The sequence below is a fragment of the Acanthaster planci genome, linkage group LG02, assembly GCF_054643075.1.
Source record: "Acanthaster planci isolate LZ-2023a linkage group LG02, COTS_SCS, whole genome shotgun sequence".
NCBI lineage: Eukaryota > Metazoa > Echinodermata > Asteroidea > Valvatida > Acanthasteridae > Acanthaster > Acanthaster planci.
Window position 1 is genome coordinate 5,279,186 of NC_141778.1, and position 19,329 is coordinate 5,298,514.

Here is a 19,329-nt window from a genome sequence, read left to right on the forward strand (position 1 = left end):
CATACTTTTTCCGACCATAAGAACGTCTGTAAATGCCTGAAGTGGTGTACTACGGGGGTTGGAATGGAAAGCGCCGGTATTTTTGAAACGGCACCAGAATTTTCTGTTGGGGTTATGGCTGAAAATTTAAGACGGTCGTTATATAAAAACAATAAATTTCACGCACCCCCACAAAAAACCCTCGATACGTCATTAAAACACCCCCCTGTGGTGCAATAGTAACAGTTGATGTTGGCCCGTCCATGGAAGTAATTCTCTCAACCTCTCAATGGCCTGGGTTCAGCTCATTGAATGTTTAAAAATAAAAGGAAGGAGTTCCGTATACGCACGCTACATGACGCACTGTGCACAAACCCTATGGGACTGGTCTGAAAAAAATTCCTAGTGTTTTTAAGTATTGTATTTTTATGGACATGTTTTTGCTTTCTGACGGCTTTTAGGTCACTGGAGTGAATAATTTCTGGCGTCCGTATATGGAACTCTCTCCTAAAAACACAAGGACACAAACAAATGTAATATGGGGGGGGGCGCAGTGGCTACATGACAGGCTGTCTAAGTCAACTTATAAATGGTTCGGGTTCATTCAATTGAGCATTTTTTAAAGTTTAATGAAAACTGGCAAAACTTCGCCACTCGTACGTGGTGTCGCTTTCACTTGGGTTGTCACAATCAAGAGTGTCAAGTGTACCGCCAGCTGGCCGTTATGACTCTTTTTGTCAGAAACTGAACCCAAGATGAACGATCGGCGGGTGACTTTTGCTCACAACGCCCTCTCTGCAGCCGACCATCGGAGCAGCGTCTTTAGCGCTGCGCCCTCGCGCGATGTAAAAAAAAAATGTTCTTCGGATCTCTTCGGGTCACTGTACTGCCGTGTTTACCAGGCTGAAATTAATTGGCACGAGCCGGATGCCGAGGGGCCGTGATCTCTGATGGTCGTGTGTACGTGTGGTGTGCATTTAGTCATTAGTTCCTCGACGGTGTCGTACAAATCATGGAGTAATAATATTTGGTTTGACACATACCAGTAATATATTCCGATGAGTAATAATGTCAGCCTTTGTACAGTATGTTGTTGTACGGAGAGATCTTTTGCACGTTTTGAAGTGGCCAACTGGTGCCGTGATCGCGCAGGTAGGTATGGTACTTTTGGTAGGCCGCTACCAGCGCTAGCATGGCTGGTAGTACTATTTATACTGAGTGGAGAGTCTCCTCTTTTTTGATTTTGGAGGGTCCAAAATCGAAAAAGAGGAATACTAAGGCATGCCCCACGTATGTTTTCTTCCTCAACTTAGTTTTGCTTAGTGTTCAGGATCGTACACTGGAACCCCATGAGCTTTTGTGATGGAAACGAGACGTTTGATGGATTATTTTGTGAGTCAATGATCTTTATGTAGGCCTAATCAAATATGCAGTAGCCTTTTTCGAACAATGACGATTCGTTTATTTCCTCTCTTCGTGCAAAACAAACTCATGATTTTGCAATCAGGGTTTTCACAAGAATGTGAAACACAATGTGGAGTCAGCATTGAACTAAAGGCCTCTGTGATAGTCATTAGCTTGCAAAAGTTTTGTAAAGCCAGATTCACGCACTTAAAAATCAGGTTTGCTGTGATTTGATTCTGTCACAGCACTACATTGCTTAATCAAATGTCCAGTTGATATTCAAATCGTGTAGAATTTAGTAGGGCTTAATGGTGTTGATAGAGCTCAGTTTATGATATGTCAAGGAACAATACTCGCTGCTAATGACGCTGTTGCATGAAATGGCTCAATATCACTTTCAAAAAACTGTTGCACTTTTGGCTTAATTGTGCCAACTTACCCTTCCAAATTTCATACTTGTACATGCCTTCTTGGTGAAGTTAGATGTCAGATGGGGAGGTTTATTCACCTTACATGTACATGTATGTCCTCATGGATAAAATTGTGAAATTCTTGAGAGCGTTTTGCCCACCCACACTACAGAAAATCAGCAGCATGTACATCATGTACTCTCAGTGACTGTCAGCTGTGTGATAGCTTGACTAATCACAACACGGCTCCTATCTTTTCCTTTTATTTTCCAGACCCCATCCAAGTGATAGCTGAGCTGTGATTGGTCATTGGAATGGAAGCAAATTGGACCAATCACAGTGCAGCTTTCATCTGAGGGTGACAGGAAAACAAAAGGCCAAAACACTGGCCAAAACAGTAAGACTAGTGTTATGCTAATTCATACTTGAGATCTGCAGTGGGGGATACTAAAATAGCTATTTCTGCTGTCGTATGACCGCCATTTTTCTTGAAACATTCGTTCATTCTTTTTAACTGGGCCAATTTTGGCATAATTTCTCTGTAATGGTAACGTAGATGACAGCAGGTCACCCTCAAAGAGATTTTTCTCTTGTTGCAAAGTGGAGATCAGGATTTGATTTTTGTACAGGCCAGCACAGCATGAAGAAATACGGTCATCATGGGTCAGAAGTGAATTATACATGCATTGCTTCACAGTAAAATGTACTTCACTCTGTTCTGCTGCATATTGTTAAATCTGTGACCGTGGTACAACAAAACAATTGTTTCCTGTTGTGACTGGGTCCATGGGTTGTACAAAACACCATGGACCCCTACGGATCAGGCTACAATTGTATAATGTGTCTCTGCATTGCATGCTTGCAGCACACCTTAGATCGACACACATCACTTGAAGCTAGCATTGTTCTCTTTCTCAGGCTTGCCATGCATGCACTGCCGTCTTGCACCAATTTCGAGATGATGAAAATGTCCACTTATACACATCACAATTGGAGCGTATGCATAAAGTAGTCTTGGAGGTAAGTGTCCTCGTGTGTAGACTCTGTCATGTGTGACCGTATCCTAAAAAGGAGTCTTGAGGCCATTTTCCCAGTAGGTTGATTTAGTACGGGTGAAGGCAGAACTGAGCTCTTTCTTTTAATAAGTAACTTGGCCTACCATCCTGATTAAAATGGACACTATGGTGGAACGCCACTGTAACGAACAGGACGGGTCCACGCTAAATATTCGGAACAGCAGTCATTCGGTATAGCAAAATTTACTGCTGAACGTTTCATTGCTATGTCGAATAGCTCCCCCTCTTGTCTAACTGAAGTGATCTCTTGTGATACTATAATTCGCTGTTTTCGTGATGTTTTGCCGTTGCATTCACATTTGAGGTCTCTAGAAATGTATCTGTTCATTATTTTTGTTTTTTATTAAATCTGAAGTTACAAAATTGATATTTACTTTTTCCTAAAAGTCGTGAAGCTACTGCTCAGGATTGATCTCTGATGCTTGCTGTGGCAAATCTCGCTTGATTTGCTACTGCATAATGTTCGGTAGGTTTTGTGCACAAAATATTGGGAGCCAAGGACGATGTTCGGTACAGCTGAATGTTCGGTATACATGTAGCTGTGTTCGGTATAGTGATATTCCACTGTACATGGATGCAAAATGTTGAGAATTTCTATTGATCAACATTGTTCTTTTCCAAGCCTTTATCTGAAAGGTGGCTCTGGCAACTTCCAACTCAATGTGTTAGGCACATGGTAGATCAATAGGAGGGTGCCGGTACCTGGCACAGACCTAAGCAGTTGAAAATGATATTGCTGATACAAGAACATTTGTTCCTACATGTAGTAGTGGTTTATTGCCCAGAACTGCATAAAATGCTTTTCGTTTCAGGTTTTTGGTTTGAGATATTTTAGGTCTTTCCTTGGCATCTTTAGAAAAGAATCCCTTTTTTAATAAACTGGCCTTGCATTAACCAAACAGAAAAGTGTATTCAATAACCAACACATTGATCAATTAATTGAATTAGAGAAAAGTAGTCCTTGTAGGTAGCATTCCTTGTTGAATGTGGTTTAGCAGAGCCCCTTAAAATGAGTCAGATGTGAAACATGTAATTGAGTCACTGTACATGCACATTTAATGGTTGATATGAAGTCATTGTTACAATGTATGCCTTATTTTGTGATTATCTTAACAATGAGGAAAAAACTAAAACTACCAAACAACCAAAATATAACAGCTGTACAAAAGAAAGTTCTGTATCTGTTCAACAGAACTGCATATAAATTTGGATAATGTAGCAAAACCTTTATAATAATAATAATAAATAATAATAAAAATAATCTTATATAGCGCCAAATCCATCTCTAAATGTACATTCTTCACAAATAATTTATTAAGTGAAAATATGCACTATGCAGTACTGATCACATTGTTGCAGACTGGGTCAGATTTTGTGCTGCCTGTACATACTGAGATCTCAGAATTTGGGCAAATTTTGCTTTACATTGAGCCCTCTGTTCGTGTCATATGATGCTCCTTTGAGACATCCACAGAAACTTTGTACCATTGTTTGTTGTCGTCGAGGCTCCCTTCTGAACAAGAGATGGTAAAGTGAATATGTACAGGTCGTGCAACAACATTCCTTAATAACTAAAACACTACGTACCCGGACGGCACCACATGAAGGGGAATTTTTATTTGGTCAGGATAAATGTGGGGCCCCTCTCGTTCTTTCACATGTGCGTGGTTTCCACAACTATGGAAATGTCAGGGTGTGAACTACCGGTATCTGCCTCGAGCAGAATCTCCCCTCGGTCGAAAAGAGCCACGTTGGTCGGGAGTGTTCAATTTGTTTTGGGGCAAACGTAACGCGTGCATTTCCTTGTGGTTCGTGAACCAGCAAATTTCAGTTCTGTCCAAAGGAGCCCCCGTAGCTGAGACAATGGAGCCCTCTCTTGGTGCAGCTCGAGGCCCGTAGTTCAACCACATGTCATTTGATATTTAACAATCCACATGTGCAATACAGTAATAATCTCATCACCACATGTACATGTACTCTCATTCCAATTACAAAAGGCATACATCGTCAGTGACATCTTTCACCGTAGTATTTCATCATGTGAATGGCCCCTTCTGGACTAAACAAGTACATGCACTGTACACAAAGATGCACGCATGTATCCGTATGGCTGGGTGTTTTGGGGTTGGTGGCAGCATGACTGCGGCAACAGGTGTTCCCTAGTGTTAGATAGACTCTGTCATTTATAGAGGAGGCATTATGCATGCACATGTGCACATGTACAGTCCATTGCTGCTCAAATGCATTCACGCACATGGACATATACATTAGCTCCCACTCCTCTGACTGCATCCACAATTTCCACATACATGTAATGTAAAAACATTCACTATGTGCACACTACATAGTGCTGTAAAATTACACATCAAGATGCCTTTCCATAGATGCGTTTTCAGTGTGCGTCACGCCATATGCATTTGTACAAGAGTGAAATGAAGTACGTACATATGGAACATACCCAAAAAAAATGCAAGTATAGAAAGGCAGCCTTTCGACATCCTACATTTACATGTCATTTAAAATTATCGCCAAGTGGCTTACAAAGTTTTTAGAATTAAATGGCGATGTTATGTTACTCTATTTTTATTTCACTTGCCAGGCACAGAATGAAGACAGTTTAAGGACTCTATCTACAGAACTGACTGCATCTCACATTGACCATACGTTATGGATTGAGCAGCCTGAGAATATTGCAACATGTATTGCAGCCAAACCATACCCAAAAGAACAAGTACAGAAACACTTCAAGAAGTTCAAGCTTTTCAAATGACAATGGCAAATAGATTAAGCAGCTCTGGAAAGAACAGTGACGGAGTTACAAGTACACATATATGGTAAGTGATAGTGATGTACAACATTAGTTGTCTAGTGGAGGCATTCCTAAAGCCTCAGAAGAAGCTGGAGATTGGTGGGCTGCTTTCCTAGCTCTGTCATCCTCTCTAGAGATTTTCTGAAAAGTGCTTATGCTTGTTCTGATTTCCAGTTGTTTTCTCCCAAACGTTTTGTATGCATTTTGTTTCTAGCCAGTCATTTTGGCTTTATACCAGTGGTTATAGCTCACATTCATACCAAATATGGCCAGAAGACCAAATACCAAAAAAATGGTAATATTCCAAAAGACACCCTGAAATTCACAAATATAAAAGACCAGTATCAAAGAAAGTAAAACCTAAATACATGTAAGCTAATAAACACAGTAGATACGTAACTTGACTGTTGAGTTGTATTTTTAAAGTTTTAATATTTCAATTTCATAAATAGTTTTTTTAAACTCTAGAGTTCTAAACATGAATGTTGTCAGGAAAACATTCGCATCATGAGATCGTCGTGAAATTTGGTTGAAAATTATTTTAAGGAAAGATTTAATCATGTTAGGTTAATGAAGTGATGTGATCATGATGATGTACATTAAGTTAATGAAGAGATGTGATAATGTCATAACCATGTATAGACTGGTTGAAAACAGAAGGAAATTAAATGCATTTAGGAAAAGGATTCCTAAACGGGGATAATATAACGGGGAGGAATGACATGTCAAACTCTATCCAACAAAATTTCTTTGTTCCAAAAAATAAGTTCTTTTTTTTACTTTCTTGATTTCTACTTAAAGGAATTGAAATTATCAATTTTTACACTTGAAATGGGCAGATTTAGACGGAATAAATTCCGGTTAATTTGTGCATGTACACACAGTGTACACATAGGCCTTGTTTTAAAAAATGTAGGGAAGTATCATAAAATGAACTCATTATCTTATAGCATTAAGCATCTATCAGTACGTAGATTAGAGGCTTTGCATGGAAGCCATCTTGCAGGGCAATCCTTTTGTTCCACTTGGAAACCTTTGTACATATTCTGGGGAACAAAGGCACTGGCATGCAAGAAGGCAGCCATACAAACCCTCTAGAATCAAATACATGCGAAGATTGCTGTTAGTGAAAGTCTGAGGTGAATGAATACATTATTTAAATAAGCCAGTAACAATAAAGTGTGTACATGTTGGGGGAGGGGCGTCAACATTGCATACACTTTTTGGGGGAGGGCTGATGCTATACAGTATGTACATCTATGTGTGCTGGGCAAGAAACACGCTTACACTGACAAATTAATGCACCTTCTCCTTTTTACGCAAGCCGGGATCAGCTTCTACCTTTTACCTCCACCCATTGGATCTTACCCACACAGTCACCACTGGTGTTATCAGTCAGAGTTGGAAGGAGGGTTGGAACAAACCATTACAACACCAACACAAGACCTCCAGTCTGAATTCAAGTCACAAGCTACGGTATTCAAATGAACTGCAACAAAAAGCATTGTTCACACTGTCACTGTTACTTGGGACTGGTTTTGTGACTGGTTTTGTGACTGGTCTTGTGACTGGTTTTGTGACTGGTCTTGTGACTGGTGTTGTGACAGGTCTTGTGCATGGTCTTGTGAGTGGTCTTGTGAAAGATCTTGTGCCTAGTCTTGTAATGGTCTTGACTACATGTACGTAAAGGCAATATACAGGTACATGTACCTCTGTCATATTGCATTTATTGTACATGTATTGCTAAAAAAATTGTGGCAGTGTATGGTAAGCCAAACAAATTCTGCCATGAGAATTCCCACTGCCTTAGTGTTAATATATGGTAACTACATGTACATGTACGGTAAAAGTTCATCCTTAACCTTAACAGTCCTCAATCCTTCACCTGTTGGAGGACTGAAGATTGTTAGGATTAAAGTGCAGAATTAATGCTTGTTTTGTGCTACATGGGAGTTTGCATATGTTTCTTTGTCTGTTTGACTGTACGATGCGCTTCTTCCTTGGTGGCATTAAGAAGTGATGTGGACTGAGTTACTGCAGCATCACTACTCTGCATCTCCTTCTTTTTAGTGATTCCACTCTTTTGCCTCTTCTCCCCAACCAGGTTTCTCCTCCACAGGTTCCAGACCCGCGAGTTCATCGTGAACGACATGAAGATGAAGACTCCTTGTAATGAGTTAAGAACAATAGCAACGTACCACAGAGACTCTGTATGACTGAATGCTGCCGCAAAGGAAAAGGCCCAGGAAAACCCCATCAAACTGCCAATCTGTGCAAGAGAAATAAAACGTGATGAATCTCACTGTTAGTACAGTGTCTTTGAGAAATGAAAAGCCCCAACATTTTTTATTACACAACTATCTATATACTATATGCATGTTTCAAATAGGGGTGTCATATCAAGGGATCAACCCATTAAGCTTGCCTCTCCAATCCGGTGTCACATGTTGTGCCCCAGATTGTTATAGCAAGATTGTTCAAAACATCATGGAGCAGGGCTAAATGATCATGAATCCGACCTTAGTTGTGTTGGCTACAGGTCATGACACTTTATGTAAAATGTATTCAGGTGTCTGCTTTCTGGACAACAGTTGTGCATGTGCATGCATCTTGCCTGAGTTATGGTGGTCCTGGAGGGACATCGTCAATACTGATGTCAGTATTGACGATTGGCGATGTCCTCCCCTGGCCACCATACATGTGCCTGAGTGCCTGTACAAAAATGTGACCACAGTACAATATCTACATGTGCAGCAGTTTCAAGCTAGTGTATGTGGTGCAGGTCTGCTACCATTCAGAGAGTGTAGTAGAACTGTACAAAGGGGATCGGTTTTGTTGGACCTTAAAAGAATGTGGACTGCTGTTTTTAACTGTTGAAATAATTTGTTGGATACCTAATTTGCATGTATAACATGAATTGTTAGATTGGCTTTGGACGCCAGACGAGACAACAGAAGACTATTACAAGGACTGTTAAATTATCCGTTGGGTCTGCTGTTAGTTTTTATAAAGAAATCAGTCGGGGTCCGGTTAATATCCTCTTTAAAAGCCAAGCATCCTGGTCTGTTGGGTTTGTAATGGTTTGAGCATATAATGCTTCAGTGTGTGAGCAGAAGAACCAGCTGGCGTACATCATACATGTGCAACAAAGAGGAAAAGTGGTTTATACACAACAAGATCTTTTAGATTTTGTCTGCTGACCTTCATCCTTCCGGTTTATGGTAATATATACCAACTGTAATCCTAACACTAACAGATATTTAGTGGTACGGGAGCACTCCCAAACCACATTTTATAGACATGTAAGCCAAAGTATGTTTCATTTGCACAACCCTGTGAGAAAATTAAAACAATCAACTGACCTTGATGTATATGAACAGCTCTTTCAACGTGCGTTTTGTCTTGGATGCCTCACTCACTGTCATCTGCATTCTTGCTGTAGTGCTTTTGGTCTGTCTGATTCCAGCCACAGTCAAACCGTACAGTACAATGTTAATCAGTATCAGCAATGCAATGGGAAGACCGAATGCCAGCAGGTTGCTGTAACCACTTCCCTCCTGTACAGTCGCACTATCAACAATCCAGCACACGTATTCATTGCCATACTGAAGGCTTGTGCACTCGCAGATGTGAACAGCGATGCAAGGAACTATCACAATTATTGGCAATCCCCATGCATACATCATGTACAGGAGGAAGAGTGTTTTATCACTGACAGACCGCTGTAGTTTAGCAATACTTCCAAACGTGTAGCACAGATCCAATGATAACACGTTCATCCAACAGAAGGCGGCCAACCAGAAATAATGGGCCATAGCCGAAACAACTGCACACAACCAAGGGATGTTGGTGGCTTGACCATTCACCAATAGAAGAAGCTGGGCAATCAACAGTGCTACTATCAGGTTCATTATCGACTTGCTACCTGACCGTTTACGAAGGACAGGAAAAACAGTGTATGTCAGAAGTGTTACTGCACATGCAACGACCGACAACGAAGTACCAACGGCGCTCAAAATGACCTGCGTGTTTGAATAGAGGAAAAAGGTTACATTGCTGAGTTGGGTGTATGTGACATCCAGGTTTAAGCAGACCAGGACAGTGCCATCTTTTTGGTACATGTAGTCCGCCTTTTCGTAGACGTCACCTGTTGGCAAATATTGGAGTGTTTCACTGACATTGTCCACCTGTTTAAATAAAGAGCGACTGAGAGCTACCAAAGGACAAGTCCAGGAAACACTCGCATTCTCGGAGCAGTACTCGAGAGTTGTCATCTTGTCAACTGTGCCAGATGATTTATTTAATTTGTACTCGGTGATTATGCCTGATCCAAATTGATATTCGTCAATATGCTGGTTGCTTGAGTTATGATCTTGTAGGGGGGATGAATAACTCCTGGTGTTCACCGAGAAACTCTTTCTTTGCAGGGTTTTTCCACTGCAGTTATATTTAGCATGTTGTGCTACCTGCAGTGTATTTAGAGAACAAGTTCTTATCATGTCGTTTAGTATTCGACTGTCCAAAGAATGAAGGAGCAAAAAGTGTTTATGGAAATCATTCTTAATGCAGAATACAGCTTCAAGTAATGTGAAGGTTTTTTCAGTGTTCTCGTCTAAGCATCGCATGTAATCTGACTTGTTCAATCTGCTCCATTCTCCCTTAACTGCTTCTTGTGTTGTGTTCTGCATGCACTGGACAAGCTCAACCATCTTTGCTTTACTGTTACAGTCGACAGCTTGGAAGTCATTCATCTCCATTTGAAATATCAATTGGAAATCGGTAGCTTCAGCACATTTCAGGTCAGACTCGGATGGAATAGTTTCAGTATCTTTCTTACACCTTCTGTTCACAAGCCTGTATCCATCTGGACAAACCAGATGCTGGCATAATGCTAGAGTGGGGTTGTAGACTTGACCCTCGGGACATGTCATCGTCTCCTCTTGGAGCACCGTTTCTTTCCGCATTAGTCTCAGTCTATCTGATCCAAAGTCCATCAAGACTGATATGGGAACAATACGAGGACCTATTGGAGGAATGCATTCCTGCCCCCCTCCATAGACCGAAGGTCCATAATGTTTTTCGTAATGTGGAATTTCTTGTTCACGTCTGCAGTTAATTTTAGGTGCTCTGGAAATGTCATTGTTACAAAGAAAGCAATGTGGATTTTTGTAAGAAGTGTTCCCAACATTGACTACGGCTGTGTATGAACTACAACCAGCACCAAATATCCGCTGAAGGTCAGTTGACGTGCACATTCCTATAAGATCTGAAAAACAAGATCTTGGTTTGGGGATTTGAATTGGAAAGCTTTGGGCATCTATGTTTAAAGGACATGTTTGAGCTATAATTGCAAGTTTCTCTTCAGGAGAGGTAGTTTCATTCCGTATGACGTGTTGAATGCTGCTTGCATTGCACATCGCTTGAACCTCCCAAGCTTTTACCGCGGTGGCATCAATACCGTTACAGACTGCACAGTGAACGTTACGGTAAGGAATTCCCATGTTGTCACTAACTGGTACATGTGCCAGGACACTGTCAGGGTCTGATGTCTGACATTTGTTGAGTACTTCTTCATTTTGAAATGACCCAGGACAAGATGTGACTAGCCAGTATCCCTGTCGCATGAGGGAACTACTAACGCATGTGTAGTTACCGCCCTCTATCAGCCCGAAGCTGCCAACTTCATCCTCATCACTGCAAATCTCCTCATAGTCAAAGCAACAGTCATTGAAGAAAGGGCACAGACTATCACATTTGCAAGCTGCGTTCATGGCAGGCCCGCATCCTATCGCCTGGCACGAATGTTGCTCTTTGCAAACATCGGCAGATCCATTCCCTACAGTGACTGGAAAAAGAGATGGATAAATGGTTCTTCATATTTAACCCAGTTTTAAAATCTAGATAAAAATCTGTCGAGTTTTAAAAATCTGCATTTAAACTTGATTGAAGTCCACTTTCCAGTTACAAAATGTTTTCTCAAATGCATACAAATGAAGCAAGATTGTGAACGATTCAAAAGTACTCAAACTAGCAAGGTTTCAACCTCGAGTTAACTGCTTTTTTCTTTTCTTGAAATGCTCTGTTGAAGCAGTCGAGTTTTTACCTTTTATAGTTGCGTTGGCCGTCACGTTATTGCAGAAGTTTGCCCCTGAGCAGCAGCAGAATTTTCTTTCGCCATCTTTTTGTGGGATACATCTACCATTCTCTGCTGACTTGCAAAGTTCGTCCCGACCGTCTGTATGACACCCTTTCATCATTATCTCGTCACCAGACTGTGTCGTCGTCCAAGACGCGTAACAGTGTGGAGGGCCTCCATCGCTGGGACAAAACTCAACGCTTTCAGTGCAGTGGTAGCTTCGCTTTGTCAAGTTGCAGAATGTGTGATTGTAGTAGACGCATTGGAGACCTACCTCAAAGGGCGTCGTTTGGTCGTCGGGCGACAGTGAGACATTTGACACGCCTGTTTGTGAAAACAAAGAAGATGACGATTGGGGTAGCTGGAAATTTGCCTGTCATTTGATGTGGTTGTGAAGGTTGTGAGGAATTTTTCTCAACATTACTGATGGAATTTCAAACCAGCGCAATCAATTCCTGAAAATGTAGACCTTACGAACTTGTTCGGGTGAAACGTTTCTCACTGGCTACCAGAATCTTGGGGGGTTTTGGGGGGTTTGCAATGCTGTCTTCGCTTCATTGGAAATACCACGAGGTGCACTGGCATGTAGCCCGATTCAGACGCGGTTTGTAGCAGCCAAGCCCTTTAGGCATGGCCCTAACTTGCTGTAGCAATATTGAACATGATCCAACTTTCCCGACTGTCCGTCGCAGCTCGTAGAGCCTATACGTATCCGCCCTGAGCTGAAGTGCACCCCCAATCGGCGAAGGAACGACAGGTGGGTATTAAGCGGGTTCTTGCACGTGTTCTGCGCGTACGCAAAGACCATACATAATAAATAAATTAGTAACGCGTACTCAGTCTGCTCCGCGTCAAACGCGCACATAACTGCGCGCCTCATGGCGCGCCTATATGCGGTGAGCACATTGATCTCTATGGGTGCGTTCGATTAGCTTACACGTGTAAGTCAAACTTCCACGAGAGCGTTCGTTTAGCCGTTACGTGATCTTTGTGCCTGCCCTTGTGTCAGCCACCACTACCCCAGCTGGCGAGCGGGTCTCTGGAGGGTGCACGAGTGTAATGACGTAACGGATGGACTGTTCGAGCACTGGCATGGTCATGGACATGATGGAATGTAGCGGGGACTTGACCTTTTTCCCAGATTGCCTTGGCGAATACACTGCAGCGTTTGATTAGCCTCATTTCGAGGCTTCCTTTGGTGTAACACTAGTGTATTTTGGGAAGCTAATCGATCGCACCCTATATAATGGAGATCAATGGGTGAGTACCAAAAAACACGCCCTCTTTTGTTCCGCTCGGAGTGGATAAACCAGTCATTTTTGCGTACAACTTGTATGGGCGGCCAAAGTTTGCAGAAATATGGGTGGTATTCGATTTTACTTCAGTTTCGTACAAAATGGACTCATAGTTTTGTATTTTCATTTAGTATTTGATTAGTGCGTGTGTTCATGATCTGATGATGAAGTTTGGAGTTTGTCCCTGACAGAAATTTGTGTTTATTTGAGCCCCCGGTCCATGAGCAGTGCATGTGCATTTGACAATAGACGATGATCAACATGAAGTAAATATTTAGCACATCCTGTATTTCAGCTGGCTGAAAAACGGTATATTTATTTTTTTTTACGCATTTGAAAGGGGAAACCTGCAACTCGAAACACTTCCTCTTTTCTAAATGCAGATCGCTAAAGAGTAAATGGGACAGGGTTTGTTTTTTCTTTAAACAAATTTAAAAAAGCGAAAAAGGTTTAAGATTTTCCCTTTTCTCTGCAAAGTAACGACAATTCTGTAAAGGTTCCGTTTTTCTCTGTTTTACAGAGTCAAAATGCATTGCGCGAAGGGTTCGTTTTTCCTGTTTCTGTACGATGATTAAAGAACAATTAAATTGTCAAAAGTTCGCTTTCCTCATTAAAAACGCTAATTGGTAAAGGTTTTGTTTTGTCTGTTTCTTTTAATAGATGAAAAAGTAAAACAGTCAAATGTTCGTATTTCTTTTTTCTTGTATAATCGGTTCTTAGTGACGTGTTCGTATCTCGTTTGTATAATCGGTACTTAGTCACAGGTTCGTATCTCCTGTTTCTACGATTTTAAAAATAAGATTGATTGGACGGTATGTACATGGATTGTACATTGAGTGGGTGTATATATGATTATTGGTGCATGCGCAATACGGTAACTGGTTCAATTTTTTTTTAATTCTGGATCTACCGAACGTTTTCAGACCAGTCTTCTAAGAACTATGGTTTGGACTTGATTAATGGTCGTGACCTGAAGCTGCACTTTAAACAGTGCCAAGAATCCTGGTAGCTCCAGAGCCTGAAATAACAAACCAGCCTACTCGTATAAACAGATATCTAATAATTCTGGCACTTGCTGTCTTTACAATAAATTAAAAGTGCTTCGTTTGTCTTCCACTGTAGTACATCTTCTCAGTCATTTGAAGGGCAAACTTATTACTTATATCACAATGAATATACTTAATTCTGACTTGTTTAAACACAGCTGGCGCTCGATAGAGTGGTGTGGGCTGGATGTAATTGGAAAAAAGAATGGTGGGTCATAATACTGGGTATTTATATTTATGTTGTCACGATTTGAAAACGATCAGGTTAACGCAGATCGTGAATATTAACCTCAAAGTGAGAACAAAATTCACGACGAGTCCAAGTCGCGAATAAATATTGATGTCAGTATTTGCTTTAAAAAAATTCACGTCTCTCTCAACTATAGACGTCATAGTTATTAGCGTAAACACTTTAGGCCCATATAAATATTACAAAAAACTGTTGCCTCATTCCTATATGAATATGGTTGTACTTAACCTAAACCTTCACAGTTACAAAACTCGAGCCTTTTCTGACCTACATTTTCGCATACCCCAACATAGGGCATCCGCCTTCCAAAAAATATTAAATATGCTGGACATGAACTTTAGAACACTTTGCCACTTTCCCTCAGAGAATCTAAATCTTACAGTGCTTTCAAAAGTAAACTGAAATCTTATCTACTGTAATAACGCCCCATTCTCTGTACAAACCTTCATCTTGATTAATTATTCTTATGTCGGTCCATGTCCTCAGTTTTCATTCCGTATCGTTCATTTCATCGAGGGTCCGTGATTTCATTCGCTCATCACTTTGTGATAACAGAGTGTAGAATTTTTTGTTTGTTTGTATTTGAATGTTTTGTACGTAATTTGTTAAATGAGCTGGCCTAACACAAGCCTCTGCTTTTTAGGCTTTTTGCCGCCCTCTTTTTGTCTTCTTCATGATGATTTAATACATTTGTTTGGTTAATACCTTATGACTATTTAATACTGCATTACGTAGGCCTATCGCTATTATTAGAAGAGGAAATAAATGTCTGAAATGTCATGTCATATACCCGTGTGTTTTTTCCCTCAGTCGTAGCTATTCCATGGACAACACCACATACTGTCAATCACTATTGCTTAACTACCGGTATACATTTTAAAAAACGGTTAGCAAAAAAAGTATTTTAAGAAAAAGGTTTAATCTCTAAACACAGTGTTTGCAGTGTGACTGTAGGCCCTTACGTCATGTGGAGGAGAATGTGAGGGCGTGGCATACATAATAGTGTGGACCTACCTCTGCACAAAAGAAGTCCACATAATGTGGGGTGTGATGGCGTTGTGTGTGTTAGCCGACGTTGATCGCTGAAAGTAGCTTTATTCACATATAAACCAGCCAGTTACCATCTTAAAATTCAAGTCTGAAGGGTAAGCTCTGTGCTCATGCGCATATTGCAGTGACAAACGGGAGACCGGAGAACAAGACGTGCATTTTTTTGGCCAAGCGCATTCGGCGTCAGTATTTACGATTTTGGAAAAGTCTATTCTGTCGCGATTTGTTTCCATTTGCGACGTTTCCATAAAGCCACCACGGAAACACGAAAAAATTACTCACAATGGACCCATAAAGGCAACGCTAATGTTTCTGCTAACTTGTCGGAAAGAGAATGATAGCCAATAAATGACACTCTTTTGGTGCAGGGAATAGTTTTAGTCGAGTTGAAGTGATTTAGTTACAGTTGATGAAAAGAGCTTTCGGGACAGTGCTCAGGGTCACAGATTCTAAATGAACATATCCAGCTTCAGTCATGTGTTACTGGCGTTTTGTAAAGTTTATTTATTTAAATAATGAAACAAAAGCAATCGTATTGCAATGTATGAACTATGTTCAAGATACTCATAACTGAGACAGAATGTAACGAATTTGTAACCTTTAGCGCAATCTCCGGCACAAGCTTTACCGAAACGAAACTAAATCTGAATTTCACCATTACAACCCTCCCCCCAAAATAGAAAAAAAAAAACAATGTATATAGATCGAAAAATGAAGAATTTATCTACGGTTTAAAACTATAATGAGATTTCAATGTACACTGAGTCGCCATAAAATTGCCATTGTAAGGGCAAGTGGTTTTATTTTCGTCAACTTCTGGTTTATACGGTGTAGCGCTTATCCTGCCTATTCAAAACGGAAAGACAGCAAGCCTAATGGATCAGATGACTGCCTCGCAGTTTTTAGAAAATACTACACAGTGGAAAATTAAATGGCAAATACATAACGCGGAAATCCGTTTACATTGCCGTTAGTCTGTTCTCAGTGCGAACTGGATCTTTTAAGTGAAGCTATTGTGTACATTAATACATTCTAATAGATATGGAGTACATCACAATGGGATTTGGCTCGCGGCCTCAGCTCCTTTTAAAAATATTATTTGCATTTGTTCATATATCCAGCCCTATCATTCATTCAGGCTGGATCAGACACTGTACCTTGTTTCTGCATGAATATGCAGCCAAATGTGAACGTGGGTTATTGCCACGCTTTTCAGCATAAACGCGGATTTTAAAGGTTTTCCTACAACATATCAAGGTTTGAAATGGATTGACTGTAAGCGCAATAAAACCATCAAAAATGCTTTTCTAATAACATATTTCGATCGCAACAATTCGAAAAAGTTCGTAGACTGTTACTGAAGATTGGTGAAATGGAGCTTATAAGGACCATTATGCGAAACAGAACGGTAAAGACGGGCACCATTCTTGCAAAACAAAACAAATAGGGCAAAGGTTCACGTAGTGTCGAAGTCGCTTACTTTAAAGACTCATACCAGAAATGACTAGTTCCAATTAATGCTGTGTTAACATTATGAAAAGTGAACCGACTCTCGATGAGAACTTGCCTCGAAATTCATTTAAGATGCTTCTGTAAAGGTTGAAAAATTACCGCGTTATACAGTCAAGTGCGATCCCCAGTACCTTCTGATGAATTAGTCCAGGAATGATTACAAACTCAAGTCCAAAGTTGCTTTAGGCGCATTCCGTTAAAGAATGATCCAAGTCCAGTTAATTTTGGTGTTCATGTTTTATACCACAGATGCAAATGTGCATAGTATTCAAAGTTCTTTTGTGCTATAATAAGAACTTGAAAATTTTCTTTATAGACTCTCATAAGCGCCCTTCTCTAGGCATGTGGCGTTGCTATCATGCATGCAGCGATTACCTTATTCTTGTTAAGTTGAATCAACTACAAAAACGGGTGTTTTTCCCGAACGTTGAATTTGGGGGAAAAACACACGGAAAAACTCTTTTTGGAAGTGAACGCCGGCATTGACATATTTTCCGTCTAGTCTCCTGACCAAAGGGAGGCGCAGGATGGGACGGAGTTTGGATGCCGGGTCCGATGCTGCACGTATGCATGTAAACGTAAATGGAGGTCAGTTGGGCCTATTTGAAATGGTGTGGTATGCAGTGCTACATGTAATGAATGCAGGAACGGCAGGCTGGAAGCCAAGCAGTCAGGAGCACTGGGTACGTCAAGCAGCTCCATGGCACGTTCGAGTTTAACGCCGTGAAAAATGTCACATGGACATCACTTAAAACGGATGGATATCGCCAACTTTTGAAGATTCCTGCGACCGACATGTCGCTCTCACTCGATCTTTGTGACCCTTGTGTTTATTTTCCCAGATCGCTAACTCATTTCAAGACGAAACGATTTTGTAGCGATCACCGCAGAGCGTGATTTCCCTACATAACCTCGCTTTGTGTACGCACCGGTGGCCGATCAAAATGTCTGTCTTGGCACGCTGACACAGCGAGATTTTGACCTTTAGGCCTATGGCTGTTATTGATGCCCCTAATAAAACGGCATTTCCTTCATTTTCTTAAACATCAGTTGTATATATGTTTCTTTTAATTAGTTTATACGTATACTTTTAAAACTTTGTCATCAGCAAAGTGTTGATGGATTTCGTAAATGAAATATTTCGTGGTTTCATCAGGTGTAAAATACACCTTTATATATTGAGTAAAAAAAAACCTGACTGTCCCCAACTATTTTGAAACATGTATGCAACCGAAGGCATAAATTTTCCTAGCCTAATGGTTTGTTTCGTTTTATAATGATATTTTCAGAAAAACGAATACGCCACAGATTACAAAAGTGGTCTTGAAGATTACGTGGCATAAATTTTCTTAGCCTAATGATTAGTCTCATTTTATTAAGATATTTTTGGGCAGTGGGAAAAGTAAAGACGCCACAGAGTGCAGAAGTGGTCTTCAAGAATAAGTGGCATAAATTTCCTTGGCCAAATGATTTGTCTCATTTTAATAAAATATTTTTGGGCAGTGGGAACAGTAAAGACGCTACAGAGGGCAGAAGTCGTCTTTAAGTCGGAATAAGTGGGGTTAATTCGCCTTCCCCATATACAAGTCTGCTCATTTTACTACATCTTGTTTATATATACCTATATATATATATATACGATTGCCCAAGTTGGGCATTCACTTGCTCAGGCATCTCAGAGGGCAGAAAGCGGAAAAATTTGTAAGTTTAGATAATTCATGACAGATGAACATACCTTCTGTAGACCACGTAGCAGTTCCCGATGTGATGCCAGCAAGACCAGTGATAAGAATGGCCGTGGTAATAAGATGATAATATGGCATTGTAAAATCTGATATTTTGTGTCCAGGTCAGGTTCCAAAATAATATGAAGACTCTCAGTTCTTGCTACGCCAATTACCAGCTGCCTGTGCCACCGTGAAGCTCGTGTTAGTTGGCAGAGTCTCGAAGAAATAATGTGATACACTGTTTGACACTGTGGTACCAATTATGACGGCTGAACGCAGTCTGCACGTCCTCTGTATAAACCCAGAAGAGACAACTCATGCATGATTCCGAGAAATTGATGTGAATTACTGGACACAACTCAGCAGTACTTCTCAGGGAAAAACCAAAACTTTGCATGCCCACTTCTCTGTATTCACTGGACTACTCAGCTGACCATTGTTACGCCAAGTGAAGCAAGTCCCGGAACTTTTGAAGTAATTACATGCATATAGGCCTACGTGCAGATGTTCTGTTGGCCGGGCGTGCCTGGGTCATTTCCTCATGTACAAACTCCGGATGTTATAGTTGGAACTGCATCACCAGTTGATGGCGTTAACGTTGCGTGGTGTATAGGCCGATTAAGGACAGTAACTCG

General features: G+C 40.7%; 2 protein-coding genes across 4 annotated transcripts; one reads left to right on the plus strand and one right to left on the minus strand.

The window, feature by feature from the left end:
• The first annotated feature begins 860 nt into the window (after positions 1-860).
• ptrhd1 (peptidyl-tRNA hydrolase domain containing 1) lies at positions 861-9,055 on the plus strand. 3 transcript variants are annotated; one of them, XM_087133353.1, is made up of 5 exons: positions 861-1,131; positions 1,310-1,371; positions 2,712-2,813; positions 5,469-5,703; positions 7,783-9,055. In XM_087133353.1, exons 2-4 carry the CDS (start codon positions 1,342-1,344, stop codon positions 5,637-5,639), a joined length of 303 nt encoding a protein of 100 aa, XP_086989479.1. In that variant the 5' UTR covers positions 861-1,131; positions 1,310-1,341; the 3' UTR covers positions 5,640-5,703; positions 7,783-9,055. The 3 variants fall into 3 exon arrangements, with proteins under 3 accessions (XP_086989479.1, XP_022103604.2, XP_086989478.1); XM_022247912.2 differs by lacking the exon at positions 1,310-1,371 and having other exon boundaries at positions 864-1,131; XM_087133352.1 differs by lacking the exon at positions 861-1,131 and having other exon boundaries at positions 1,166-1,371.
• LOC110986195 (uncharacterized) lies at positions 3,903-19,274 on the minus strand. The gene is made up of 4 exons (XM_022247879.2): positions 18,703-19,274; positions 11,782-12,138; positions 9,041-11,523; positions 3,903-7,947 (listed from the first exon to the last, which is right to left on the minus strand). Exons 1-4 carry the CDS (start codon positions 18,788-18,790, stop codon positions 7,621-7,623), a joined length of 3,255 nt encoding a protein of 1,084 aa, XP_022103571.2. The 5' UTR covers positions 18,791-19,274; the 3' UTR covers positions 3,903-7,620.
• Positions 19,275-19,329: the final 55 nt, after the last annotated feature.

Excerpts from the sequence above, each read along its gene's own strand:
- ptrhd1 (XM_022247912.2), top strand. The coding sequence starts at position 1,048 with ATGTCAGCCTTTGTACAGTATGTTGTTGTACGGAGAGATCTTTTGCAC. Across the intron at positions 1,132-2,711 it reads CTGGTGCCGTGATCGCGCAG|GCTTGCCATGCATGCACTGC; the intron begins GTAGGTATGGTA and ends TCTCTTTCTCAG. Across the intron at positions 2,814-5,468 it reads TGCATAAAGTAGTCTTGGAG|GCACAGAATGAAGACAGTTT; the intron begins GTAAGTGTCCTC and ends TTCACTTGCCAG.
- LOC110986195 (XM_022247879.2), bottom strand. The coding sequence starts at position 18,790 with ATGCCATATTATCATCTTATTACCACGGCCATTCTTATCACTGGTCTT. Across the intron at positions 11,524-11,781 it reads GGCCAACGCAACTATAAAAG|TCACTGTAGGGAATGGATCT; the intron begins GTAAAAACTCGA and ends CTCTTTTTCCAG. Across the intron at positions 7,948-9,040 it reads AGCTGTTCATATACATCAAG|ATTGGCAGTTTGATGGGGTT; the intron begins GTCAGTTGATTG and ends TCTCTTGCACAG.